This window comes from Protopterus annectens, chromosome 1.part2 (genome assembly GCF_019279795.1).
Source record: "Protopterus annectens isolate FY-2018-M chromosome 1.part2, PAN1.0, whole genome shotgun sequence".
In the NCBI taxonomy this organism is placed as follows: domain Eukaryota; kingdom Metazoa; phylum Chordata; order Ceratodontiformes; family Protopteridae; genus Protopterus; species Protopterus annectens.
Window position 1 is genome coordinate 954,667,495 of NC_056727.1, and position 14,037 is coordinate 954,681,531.

Here is a 14,037-nt window from a genome sequence, read left to right on the forward strand (position 1 = left end):
AATTTATAAAAAAGTAGGGGTCAGGTTGTCTTACTCCTGAATTTTGTGTTGTGATACAGCCTCAGCTATTTTGAAAGAGGTATTCATACAGAGTAATTATCACAGCATTGGAATTACATTTTTTTGCTTGTGAAGAAATGCGCGCACATATACGCACTGTTTGCCTTTATTATTTCATACACTGTGGACATTTATTCATATAGTCTACATTTATCAAGTTTGCATAGTTTTGCTACATACTTCAAACCTCTCTGTTTTTGCCACTATCTATAAGTGAGGCACTTTTTCTTTTGTACTTCTGAGCCCTCTCTTTCTCATGTCTTTTTATTTTTTTTTCTAACATACATTTGTCATGTTTTCCCTTCCTGAATAGCAATTGCGAGAAGAGGTAGCCGAACACAAGCCCCACATCGACAAACTTTTGAAGATTGGGCCACAGCTGAGTGATCTTAACCCAGAAGAAGCAGAACTTGTGTCATCTAAGTATTCCACAGCAGAGGCCCTTTATGCCAGAATCAAGGACAAGGTGCGACAGCGGGCTATGGCACTGGACGAGGCTGTTGCTCAGTCAACTCAGGTACTGTTATGGGAATGTACATGATTGGAGGTTTCAGTACTACATTTTTACTTCTGGATGTGAGTTTTAACGTATTTTTGGGAGGGTTTTTTGATTGTACAATGGAGAGCAGTGAAGTAGTCTTGTATTCTGTTTCATCAGGAAGAAATGTTTGCAGCTAGAAACTGATACAGTTCTTACAGATAATCCTGTAACAGACTAGTGGAAGACTGCGAATCAATCCTTGGTTGGATTCGGGATAGCATTTTTTTAAATATGCACTGTGGAATGTTTGACTACTTGGGTAACCAGTTCAGTAGGCAAGTAAAGTGTTAGTTCTGTGCACTGAAACTATGTTCCTTCATCCATTGATATTTTTATACCGCACTTGGGCAGTAGTACTCATTTTCAATCCTTAAGGTCAGTGCTTGTTAAAGAGAGTTTGAATCGATTTGTATGGAAGGTTGAATTGTCAGATACTGTAGAAAAGTAATTATTAGAGAACAAGGTTAAATTTGAACAAGGAAAGGTTCTTGAAGATAAGTTAGTTGTAATATAGATCACATTTTAGGAATACTGCATTACTTTTGTGGAACAAGTGTAGTAGAATTTAATGGTTTCACCACAGAGTCACTCTAGTATGAGGCTACTCTTGGAAAACTTCTAGTGGTAACAGACTTTTAAAAGACAGACACTCTGTATTGATTTCCTCCAAAGTAGTTTACATATGGATATGTTTTTCACTGTACACTTTAGTTTCCCTTTATTTTGTGACCCTGTATGTTTTTCAGTGAAGCCCTGTTGCTTAAAGTACCTGCATTTATATTGTGTAGCCTCAGAGAGCTGGAATTCCTTCACTGCTTAGTACACAGTATTGGCATAAAAAGCTTAACTGAGTTTGCATAGCTTTTAACTTTTTTGTTAAAAGGTTTGCCCGGTCTCATGTCAGCTTTGTGGATTGCAAGGAATGTAGCAAATTACAATTTTCATTTGTTGCATTCATTATGTAGAAAATGTCCTGGGTGGATGTACAGGTAGTGTGTGTGTGTGTGTGTGTGTGTGTGTGTGTGTGTGTGTGTGTGTGTGTGTGTGTGTGTGTGTGTGTGTGTGTGTGTGTGTGTGTGTGTGTGTGTGTGAATTGCATGGCATCACCATCTGCAGCATGAGCCAGCCTATGCATGCCTGGTCTATAGAAAGCTAGCCTTGTATTCTACTGGATGAAGAGGATCTTCAACTGAGGTCTTTAACATTAATGTAGCATCATTACTTCCAGCTCACAGCTGAAACAAAACGTCATTTGTTTGTATCAGTCTTCTTGGGAAGAGGCTCACTTACAACCATAATACTATGAGCTACTTTTAGTATCATGCCTAATCAATGTCATGTCTAGGCAGGTACTCCAAAATCTGTGGCTTCCTTCCATGTAGTCATAAATATCGGTGTCACACTGTAGAGCATTGATGTAGGTGTGCACATTACTCGATTTTAAATAATACACTGATCACATTTTCTTTTCTTTTCACCATTTTGAGTGTTGCACGTCTCCCACTCACTCTAAAATATTAGTGTGTATATTTTCAGGTACTGGCAGTTAGTGGCTGTTTATTTTCTGACAAAACGTTTGTATAGTATTCTTTATACAGTATGTGATTGCTGTGATAGATAGCCGCTAAATACTTTCAAATGCATCGTCTTTTGTGTTGACAAATGAGGGTGCAGTGGATATTTCTTTTTTTAGTTTTGTTTTTTGACTGCAGGTCTTGTAAGTAGGCCTTGATCATGTCTTTAATAAATGTGAGCATTCTCTGAAGTACAGACAAGTTAAAAAAATTAGACAGTCCTGCCATGGTTGTCAAAAGCAAGAGGGGTTGGAGATTTTCATAATTGTTAAGGTGTTTACTTCATAGACTCAAAGTACAGGGTTTGAATCTCACCTTAGAGAAACTGGCTAGACTTAAAATGACCCGCAAGGGCAGGTAGCCTAGTATTTACCTATGAACCTGTGAAATCAAAAACAAAATGTCTTGAACCAACTACGTCTGAGAAGATCAGATGTTGATATAAAAAAGAATGGAGTAGGTTAAGAAACTGTCTCCCTCAAATTCTGGTGGTGGTGTTTTAATGTGTTCATCTGCAGGGACTGTCTCATCTGTCTTACTGACTGCCAGTGGTGCTGGGGTGGGGGGGTGGGGATTAGTCATTGATTATACCTAAAAACTTCAGTTTGAACAGGTAATTTCATCATTACCAAGGTACAGAAGACTGTCATCAAGAAAACAGTATTGGGAGGGGAGTTCAAGATACTCACCTGCAGGTCTCCATGGAGGAAGAGCCTGAAATTCCGCAGCTACTCAAAGCTACATCTCTGTATCTTAGTGGTCCTTCTTCAGTTGGCCTTCTCTACAGCCGAGGTTTGATTGCTGAAGTTTAGAACAGGACATCTGATGGGCATGAATCCATTTTCTGAAACTTCTATGGCTGAGCCATTCAAATTGCTTGGCTCTCTCAACTTTCGGTCTCTGTGCATTTGTGGTTTACTTCACTGTTGCTTTTTCTCATCATCTTTTGTTTTTATTTGTTGTTCACAGTTATGATTCATTTTGTTAAAAAGAAGATATTTTCTGTCAAGAATTTTTTTAGTTTTAAGCTTAGACCCACCATGATACATTTTAACATTCTATTAAAGATGGTTTGCTTGTCTTTATTGGGCTTCTTGTACTGTGAGATTACCTTTGCTGCTCTTGTGCTGACATTCTGTGAGGGAAAAAAAAAACATTTAAGAATATCCTCCTCAGTCCTTGCATAGTGTAAAGAATATCTGTGGAAATACTCCATGCAAATGCTATAAATCTTGTCTTTGTGGCGTATTAGGTAACAAGTAAATCCATCTCCACATAATGTCATCTATTGCATCTTCCAGTAGCATGCAGCAGTCCCCAAGTAGTTTTTACTCAGTCTTCTTTTTCATGTCTTTTATCGTCTTCTGTGCTGTGCTTACTAAACCTTCCATCATTGGACTTATCACCCTTGCCTCTAGTAATAAAGATTGTCTTCTATCTGTAAAAAATTTGATAAACCATAACATCTGATGTTGTCCAGTTTCATTCATTTCTCAACAGTTGGGGTTCAGATCTGACTCTGCCATTATTTTAGTTCATGGCAACCAAAAAACTCTTGAGTTCCTGCCTTACCCGTAATGCACCAGTCCCTAATGTACCTCAGCTATTGTTTGCCGCTGTCTCGTTTGGACGTGGTTGCCTTTAACTCTTGAGCAATTTTAGTAGAGAGATAAATTTTTCTACTTTTTCTATTTCCCATAAGATTTTAGATTTATTACTAAATCCTCCGATGTTAAGTTGTCTATCTCGCCTTCATTCTTGCTGGATGGGTTCGGAGCCGACCTCGGCTCCGACTCGGCCACTCTAAAAGCTCGAGAGTTGGTTCCACTGGCTCGAGGCTCCCCTTATATCCCACAATGCTAGGCGAGAGTTACCTCAGATCTCGTTTGCCGCTACAGCTTCGAGGTTGGTTGCTTCTACCGGTTCCTGGTGAGTGTTAGCTTTTTATACAAAAAGTTATTCTTTTTTCCCCTTTTAACTTTAATTCTTCTCAAATTAGTGTAGGATATAGTTCTTTATCCCCGACCCTATTTTTCCCCGTTTTCTTATCAAAAGAACCGTTGGTTCTTCCCTTGGGCCTTTGGCCTCTCCTAGCCTAGGGTGTGTTTGTTTAGTTACTTAACTTTTTTGTGCTTAATTTCTAGTATTTTACTAAAATTGTTAATTATTTTAGTATTAATAATTTTTCTGACAGGGTATAACTGTGTGTTTGGTGTGTGTTAGTGTACACCTGTCAGTTAGGATAATGTCAAAGGAAGCAAAGGTCTTGATTCAAGAAGTGTGATGCGTGCTGTCAGAAAATGTCTCTGACAGACGCCACACTTCTTGTGTCTATTGTCTGGGGTTTGCACCTGCAGGACTCCTGTGCTGTGTGCCATGGCTTCAGCCCCAGGGTCCTGCAGGAGAGAAAGAACAAGTTAACTTTGAGAGGCTTGTTAAAACCAGAGGATTCCCTGCCAGTTTCAACAGGGAAGCGCTCTAAGGCATCGAGGTCTTCGGCCCGCTTCTGAGCCGAGACCTCAGGTTGTTCAACCTTTGCCTTTATCGGCTCCGGCTGGAGCCGATAAGACTCAGTCCACAGTTTCTGTGGCTCCTCGCCGCCGGAGCCGAGGTTATCGAGGTACCGTGTCGGCTCCGACAAGATCTTCGGAGCCGACAACCAGAAAGAGGTCTAGGTCACCTTCTCTTGGCTCCGTTCATTCGCTCCAGGATCTCCCCTGCTGTCTGAACGGAGCCAAAGGTCTCATTCCTCTAGGTCATCGCGGCTTTCCGATCATGACCTTCAGAGGGTGGTGAGTCGACTACTTAAGTCCGTGGCACTTGCCCAGATGCTTCAGAGCCCGACTCATCAGTCGGTGCCTGCCCCGTCCATCAACTCTTTCCTCCTTCGACTCTTTGAGTTCGAGCCGGGTCGTGTCGGAACCGAGACTGTGGTCACTTCGGAGCCGAGACAATTGTCTTCGCCCGCTGCCGGCTCCGTTTTCTTACGTGGAGGAATCTCGGCGCCGACTTCCGCCGGCTCGAGGGGTGAGTGGCATCGACCCTTGTCCGACCCCTCTCCCTCTCGGTGCTTCGGGCGCTGGTGAGTTCGGCTCCGACATCGCCTCGGAGCCATCACTGTCGGTGCCAAGGGGTCCTTAGCTCCTCGGAGCGGGACCTCTGGCTCTGCCTGACAGGGGTGCTTCGAGGTCATGCGGAGTGTGTTAGAGCCTGGCTCTACTCCACAGTCGGCTCCGCCAGCCCCTCCCTCTATGCTGCCTCAGGGTAAGTCGACTCACTCCCTCATCCCGGACCGCAGAGAGCCAGCTCCTCAGGAGCCCCTTTGGGATTTCATCCTCTTCCGAGGCCTCTCCTGATTTGGCAGAAGAGCCCCTCGGAAGAGGAAGTGCAAGAGGAAGCACATTGACTCACCTGAGTCTATCACGCCGGACACAGATCTGGATGATTCTGAGGGTTCCCCTGCTCCCCTTCTGAAGATGTCTCATTTGCAGACATTCTGGAGATCCTTAAACAGAGGGGAAATTGGCCAGCCCTCAACCCTTCGGAGGACGAATCTGTGTATCTTGAGGCGTTTGGCTCGCCCTTCCACCTCCTGGGTGTCCCCCTTCACCCCCTCATGCAGGTGGTTGCTAAGAAGGCATGGACGGCTCCTGATTCAGTGGACCCCACTCCCAGGAGACCCTCCAAATTCATCACAGCTCCATCAGACAAGCAATTTTTATCAAAAGGAGTTTCTGTGGATGCTATGGTGGTAGCTGCCGCCACAAAGAAGGAACTGGCTGATCCTTCAGTGCCTGTCCATCCACCTAACAAGGAATCTAGGTCCATGGATAGGTAATGGAAGCGGATGTTCTCCTCAGCGACATTTACCATGCTCGCTGAATTACTTGTGCCATTTCACTCGCCTTCAAAGGGACTTGATCAAGGAAGCGAGTGAAATGTTGAAGGACCCTACAGCTGCGGGTTTCCAAGAGAAAATGAACACGCAGCTGGCTATCCTTAATTCCATTTCCAACTCCTCCATGCGCCTCTCTTATGCGGCCGATGGAGCGAGCAGAGCCGCAGGAACAGGGGTAGCCTTACGTAGGCACGCCTGGATGCGGCTATGCAACTTTCGGAACCTTTCAAGACGTCTTTCACGAACTCCCTTTGATGGATCATCTCTTTGGTCCTCAAGTGAAAGAAACCCTGACTAGGTGCGAGACTGATGGCAAGACCCTTTCTGCCGCCGGAGTCCGTTTTCGACTCCTTCTAGGCCTTACCCCAAAGGCCAGAAGGGTGGAAAGATGTGGTTCCGTAAACAATCTCAAGGGACTTCGCCTGACGACAGAGTCGCTTTCCTACCAGAGGCAGAGGTGGGAATAACAATGGTAGACGCCCTAGGGGCAGGGGGTCCGCAGAACCAGGGCAATCGGGAAGCCTTTCCTGACAAGCCCTTTCAGCATCCCTGAGGTGTTGCCCGACTGCCCATCTTCGAGGCAGTCGGGGAAGATTGTCACTGTACCCAGAAGCCTGGCTATCCCTGACTCAAGACAAATGGGTACAGTCCATCATTTCAAGGTTATTCTATCCCCTTTCTTCGCTTTCCAAATCAGTCAAAAAATCCCTTCCAGATGTTCCACCGCTCAAAGGGATATAGCAGCTTTGGAAATTTCAAAACTGCTTGCAAAAGAGCAATTCAGCCAGTGTCAGCAGACCAACAAGGATCCGGAATCTACTCAAGGTTCTTTTTAGTTCCAAAGAAAACAGGGGACTGGAGACCAATTTTGGATCTCAGTGTTTTGAACAGATCAGTCAAGAAAACAAGATTTCGGATGGTCACGCTGCAATCCATTCTTCCCCTATTGGGAAAAGGAAACTGGATGTGCTCTATAGACCTTCAGGACGCGTACTATCACATAAAAATGAACAGACGCTCCAGAAGATTCCTCCGCTTCAGGCTGGGAACCAGTCATTTTCAATTCAGGGCCCTGCCCTTTGGTCTCACCACTGCCCCCCGGGTGTTTACCAAATGCATGGCAGTGGTAGCTTCTCACCTGAGACGACAAGGATTCCAGGTGTTTCCATATTTGGACGACTGGCTTCTCACAGCTCCCACCAAGCATCTCCTTCTAATGGCCAGAGATTATACTTTTCGCTTGTCAAAACTGGGTATTTCAATAAATGGCGAACAGTCTGTTTTGTCGCCTTGTCGAACTATTACCTACATAGGCGCAAATTTAAATACTATAAACATGTCTGCAACGCTAACGAACCAAAGGATATCAGACATTCAAAAATTGGTGTCACTTCTTCTCAACAACAACAGAGCCAAAGCCAGGTTAGTTCTAAAGGTGTTGGGAATCATGGCAGCGCCATACCTCTCCTCCCATTGGCCAGATACCACATGCGGATCCTTCAGTGGATGCTTTTTTCTCAATGGTCATACCAGGAACTTCCAATGTCTCACACCATTATGATCACGCAAGCGCAAAAGCATCTCATGTGGTGGATGTCTTCCCCAGCTCCTGTTGGGAAGACCATTTGTTCCACCTCCTCCGTTGCTACTCTGACAACGGATGCCTCCCTGATCGGGTGGGGGCATTATCAGGGCAGGACAGTCCAGGGCACATGGCAACCAAACGAATGCCACTTGCACATAAATGTTCTGGAGATGAGAGCAGTGCTTTTAGCGTTGCAAGCCCTTCAAGACTCTCTTCCCTTGGGAACGATTGCAATCCAGACAGACAATATGTCTGTAGTGTGGTACATCAACAAACAAGGCGGAACCAGATCATACCCCTGTGTCGAGAAGCACTCAGACTGTGGCAATGGGCGATTTCTTCTCAGCGTTTTCTGATAGCAACGCACATCCCCGGAAGTCCAATCACATTGCGGACAAGTTGAGCAGAGCTATACTCATGCCTCACGAGTGGTCTCTGAAAGACTCTGTAGTGAGAGAGATATTTCTCAAGTGGGGTCAGCCTTGCTGCGATCTTTTTGCTACTCCCCAAAACAGCAAGTGCAGAGAATACTTCACTCTTTTCCCTTTACCAGGCCAACCCAGCAGGGACGCTCTAGTCCAAGTTTGGCCCCGGGACTTCTGTATGCATTTCCTCCTTTCCCACTGATCTCTCAAGTAATACAGAAAGCTGTCGCTCAGAAGGCCTCATTGATCCTCATTGCTCCTTACTGGCCTCGACAAGTGTGGTTCCCCTTTCTACATCGATTTCTTTTGAGCGACCGTGGAATCTGGACCTAGTTCCAGATCTTTTGATCCATCAGTCGGGTCAGTTTCATCGCTCCCTCCCTCTCTGAACCTCACTGCTTGGTTCCTCCAGTTCCAACCGTAGCCAGGCTTCCTCAATTATCTCACTCTGTTAGAGATATATTGATAGCTTCCCATAAATCTTCCACTCGAAAGATTTATTTGAGTAAGTGGAAACGCTTCTCATATTGGGCACAAGGAAAGGACATAGATCCTTTCACCGCTTCCATCCAACTAGTCCTTGATTTTCTAGCTGAACTCTTCCATGCAGGTTCATCTCCATCTACTCTTAAGGTTCAATTGGCAGCTATTTCTAATTTCCATGTGGGTATTTCTGAATCTGCCCTAATGTCCCACAAACTCTGCAAAGCCTTTTTGAAAGGAGTTTTTCTTCTCAGACCTCCTATAAGAAATCCTCCTTCTCCTTGGGACCTAAATTTAGTTCTTGCTTCTTTGATTCTTTCCCCTTCGAACCTGCAGCTTCATGTTCCTTGAAGTTATTATCATGGAAAACTCTCTTTCTGGTGGCTATCACATCAGCTAGAAGAATTTCAGAACTTCAAGCACTCAGTTGTCGTTCTCCTTATCTTTTGTTCCATAAGGACAGAGTTTCACGAACTAACCCGTCCTTTTGCCTAAGGTGGTTTCAACATCAAATCTAAACCAAAGCATTGACCTCCCTGTCTTTTTCCCAGAGTATTCAAATAGGTCTGAACAAAAATTACATTGCTTGGATGTTCATCGTCAATTAAGGTACTACTTGGACAGGACGAAACAATTCAGAAAATCTGATCAGCTGTTTGTCTCCTATGCGGAAAGCAGAAAAGGACTTCCAGTTTCAAAGGTATCATTATCCAGATGGCTAACATCTCTGATTACCCTTGTTTATGAGATTAGACACCAAAACTGCCTAATAAACCTAAAGCCCATTCCACCAGAGCTTTGGCTACTTCTCTAGCCTTCCAAGACAGACTGCCTATTGACACCATTTGTGCAGCGGCTACTTGGGCTACTCCTCACACTTTTATTTCCCATTATAAGTTGGATTTAGCTTCTAGGCATAGAGCTAATTTTGGTTCCACTGTTCTCAGGAGTCTGTTCCGTTAGGCCACCCGGGACAAGGTGCTAGGGACGCGGTCCCATCCAGCAAGAATGAAGGCGAGATAGACAACTTAACATATAGAAGTTATGATCTTACCATAACGTTCCATGTTAGTTGTCTTCTTCTCGCCTTCTTCTTGCGTCCCACCCTCCTTCCCCCTGGCCTGGACAGACCTAGAGGAGTTGTGATCGTGACCTCTCTTTCTACCACCTCTTTCTTAGTCATATGCTATTATGCATATTTCTTGTTTCAGGATATAGGTCACCCCTTTTTCTTCCTGCTGTTAGAGGTGGATTCTGTTTACAGTTATACTGTTATTGATATAAGCTGGGTTAGCTTACAAACGAGATCTGAGGTAACTCTCGCCTAGCATTGTGGGATATAAGGGGAGCCTCGAGCCGGTGGAACCAACTCTCGAGCTTTTAGAGTGGCCGAGTCGGAGCCGAGGTCGGCTCCGAACCCATCCAGCAAGAAGAAGGCGAGAAGAAGACAACTAACATGGAACGTTATGGTAAGAACATAACTTCTATTTTTTCACTGTTCTAGTGTAATCTTTTTACCATAGCTGGTATTTTCTTTCTTTTCCTTTTTCCTCTTACACTTTTTTTAGTGTAGTTCTACTTACCTTTGCTGGTAATCTTTTTCTTTATTTCTATATGTATGAATTAAAAAAAAAAATTCAGTTTTTTCTGTTTAGAGTAAAAATGTCTGAAAAAGGTCCTTCTGGCTTTAGGAAGTGCCAGAAATGCGAGCACAAGTTACCTCTTTCCAATGCACATGCTTTGTGTGTATATTGTTTGTGCCCAGACTGTCTTTAGGTAGACTTTTCAGTCAGTAAGGCCTTTAACCTGGGAAAGGATAGGAAAAAGTAAGTTGATCTTGAAAGGATTGCTACCGTCATCCTTTTCAGAGGCTGTTGCTGGGGCGTATCCACCAAAACTAAGTCAAAGCAGTTTTCAACTAAGCCTTCAAGGCCTTCAGGATCCTACCACGGAGCCACCATGGAAGAAGCATAAGTTGAATCCGAAGACTGCTCCTGCTCAGCTGGCATCAGAGCCGTCAAAGGCCTCCTCAGATCCTAGCTCTTTGTATCTGAAGGATTTGCCCAGAACCAGGTTTTCTTCATCAATAGACCCATTACCCTCGAGTACCTTCACCATACCTTGAATATGCCTGCATTCTAGATCCTCATTGGTAGCTTCTTCTCGTTTTTCCAGAATTCTGACTGTAGCTGATGTGGACAGAATGATGAGGAAATTCCTCTCTTCACAGATTCAGATGGAAGTTCTCCCAGCTTTTACACCTTCAGGTCAGGAAGCCCTTGTTTGTACTAGTCCACCAGTCTCAGCTCCTTTTCCAGTCCGACATATCATTTCAGTGCCCTTGAGTACAAATCTTCCAGGACTGTCCAGATCGGATCCGAAGATGTTTGGCTTCAGGACTGTCTGAGTGCACTAGCTCAGATGGTTTTGGAGCCAGACAACTCTCAGAGATGGTGTACCTGTGAGATCTGATGCTTTAGAGTTGAGTCTGAAGTTTTCGGCACTGGACAGCTTGGTTTCAACCTATGCCTTAGGTGCATTCGGGGTGTGGGAGCTGATGGAACGGAAGTGTGGCTTTTTGGCTCCAATAGCTTCCTTCTCCCTGGAGCGTTCTGCCTTTGAAGTGGAGGAGAGAGTGTTCTTTGTTTCCACAGGACAGACAGTTCCTACCCCATGGGATCCTCTCCCTGGATCCCATGTGTCTCTGCACCTTGAACCTCCTCATTCTTTGCCACAGGGACAGCCAGCCCAAAGTTTGCTAGTTACCTAGCAGGGTATTTTTGTCTTTTCCAACACTTTTCTAGAGCATCCCACGGAAGAGGTTCCTAGGAAGAGGAAGTGCATGAGGAGGTACTTCGACTCCCCTTTGGAGTTCTTCACCGAAGATACTGATTTTAATGAAGGGGAAGGGATCCCCAAGATCACCACCTGAAGATGTTTCATTCAGAGACATCCTTGATATTCTTAAGCAGAGGGGTGGTTGGTCTACCGATAACCCTTCCCTGGACAAATTGATATTCTTGGTGGCCTTTGGGTCTGGCCTGTCTACCTCCTGGGTAATTCCACCTGCCAGCGAGCTCATTGACTTGATCTCTAGGCAGGTGGGGAAGTTGCCAGACACAGTTGTGCCAACCCAAAAGAAAACCATATCTGATTCTGGCACCACCTGTAGGAAGGGAGTTTTGGAGCAAGGGAGTGGCCGTAGATGCTATGGTCGTGGCTGCAGCTACAAAGAAGAACTTGCGCAGAGTTCTTTTGTCCATCTCCCTAACAGGGAGTCTAGTGTTTTGGACAAATTGGGAAGCATGTGTATGCTTCAGTGACCTTTGCCTTCAGATCGTTGAACTACTTGGCACACTTTACAAGACTACAGAGAAACTTGATAAAGAAACTGGCAAATTACCTTCCTGGGACCACTATTGCTGAGACTCTACTTCTGTGGTCTCACAGTTGGTGACCCTATAATCCATTTCTAATTAGTTCATGAGGTTTCTCTCGCATGCAGCTGAAGGGTCCTCAAGGGCGCCAGTTTCAGGTATATGCCTGGATACATTTGTGTGATTTTTATGGAGCCTTTCAAGTCCTCGTTCGTCAGTGCATCTTTTGACAGTAGTTTGTTTGGCCTGAAAGTGAAGGACACATTATCCAGGTGAGAAAAAGAAGACCATCTCTGCAGTGAGGGTATGTTTTTCGACTCCTCCAAGAACCTTCTGTAGGAATCAACGAGGTGGTTGAAAGATGTATTTCAGAAAGTCCCAGGGTCCTTTTCTAGATCCATGTGGAGATAATTCCCCCAGGGCTGGGGGTAGGACTCTTATGGAAGACGCCTTCCACGTGGCAGAGGAGGCCGCAGAGCCAAGGGTCTAGAGACTCCTTCTCTGACAAGACCCCCTACCAGCCCTCCTGAAAGGAGGTCCCCCTCTTGAGGCAGTCTGGGTCAATTATCCCTGCATCAGAGAACATGGCTAGACATCACAAAAGATACATGGATGCTGAGGATTATTTCCAGATTATACAATTCCCTTTTCCCTTTCACCTCCATTTGTATGCAAATTTTATAATGTTCCACCCATTCAGAGGAAGGTAACAACACTAGAAATACAAAAGCTGCTAGAAAGAAGTCATTCAAGATGTCCCACCAGACCAGATAGAATCCGGAACTTACTCAAGATTCTTTTAAGTGTCAAAGAAAACATGGGACTGGAGACTGATTTTGGATCCCACCACTTTGAGCAAATCACTTCGACACACAAAGTTTCAAATGGTCACAGTTCAGTGCATTCTGGCCTTTTTGTGCAAGGATGAGTGGATATGCTTGATAGAGCTTCAGGATGCGTAATGTGCTTGATAGGCCTTCAGGATGCGTACTATCACATAAAAATGAACAGACAATCCAGAAGGTCTCTACACTTCCAGCTGGAGCCAGTCATTACCAGTTCAAAGCACTGCCCTTTGGCCTCAACAAAGCTCCCAGGGTGTTTCACCAAATGCTGAATTCAGACTCCAGGGATTCCTTGTGTTTCCAACCTTAGATGATTGTCTGATTACTCCCCCAACTAGGCATCTACTGATCAGAGCAAGATCAGGTGCTGCAGACTTGTTCCCATCTGGGGATAACTGTAAATTACAACAAATGTCAATTAGAACTGTTTCGAACACTGAAATTTATAGGAGCAGTTTTCAACATGGTATCAGTGACAACTTTTGTTCCTCTCTCAAGAGTAGAAACTATCAGATTCCACGTCAGAAAAATAATTCACAGTACCACAGTCTCAGCGCAGTTGATCCTACAAGCCTTGGGATCAGTGTCGGCGGCTATACTTCTACTTCCTCTAGCAAGATTTTACTTGAGAGTTCTTCAACAGATGTTAGCAACACAGTTGTCTATTCTTTACCAACACGTCAGTCCAAATAAGAATCGCTCTGGCATGCAAAAAAAACTTTTGGTGGGGCAGTCCATCAGATCAGGTTCTACAAGGCCGTTCTTTCATTCTCCCTCAGCCCAAGACCATAGTGACCATGGATGCGTCCCAGATTGGGGGAGGCATTTCCTGGAGAAAACAGTCCAAGGCACTTGGTACCCAGAAGAGGCCATTACGCATGTCAATGTCCTGGAAATGAGAGCAGTGCTTTTAGCATTGCAGGCTTTCCAGGATGCTCTCCCTTTCAGGACAATTCCTATTCAGACCGACAATATGTCAGTGGTTTGGTACATAAACAAACAAGGAGGAGCCAGGTCTTACCCCTTGTATCAAGAAGCCCTCAGATTGTGGCAGGGGGTGATCTCATCCATCTGTTTTGTGATAGCACATTCTGGGAAGTCCGGTGTAATAGCAGACAAATTGAACAGGTCCATTCTACTGCCTGTCAAGATGAAGATGACAGAAATGATTTATGTGATGTCAATTTTCACCTTATCCTCTGTACCTGTCCTGAACCTCGGATCCGACTTGGCCATTACTAAAGCTTGT

The 14,037-nt window shown here is 44.7% G+C and overlaps 1 protein-coding gene across 1 annotated transcript in view; it reads left to right on the forward strand.

Moving 5' to 3' along the window:
• The window catches only part of LOC122792184 (microtubule-actin cross-linking factor 1-like), a gene marked incomplete in the record, with an annotated part of 3,579,694 nt that overhangs the window by 2,893,435 nt on the left and 672,222 nt on the right, over positions 1 to 14,037 (forward strand). The window contains 1 exon segment of the mRNA XM_044059907.1: positions 374 to 577. Within this exon segment, the coding sequence (XP_043915842.1) occupies positions 374 to 577 (204 nt within the window).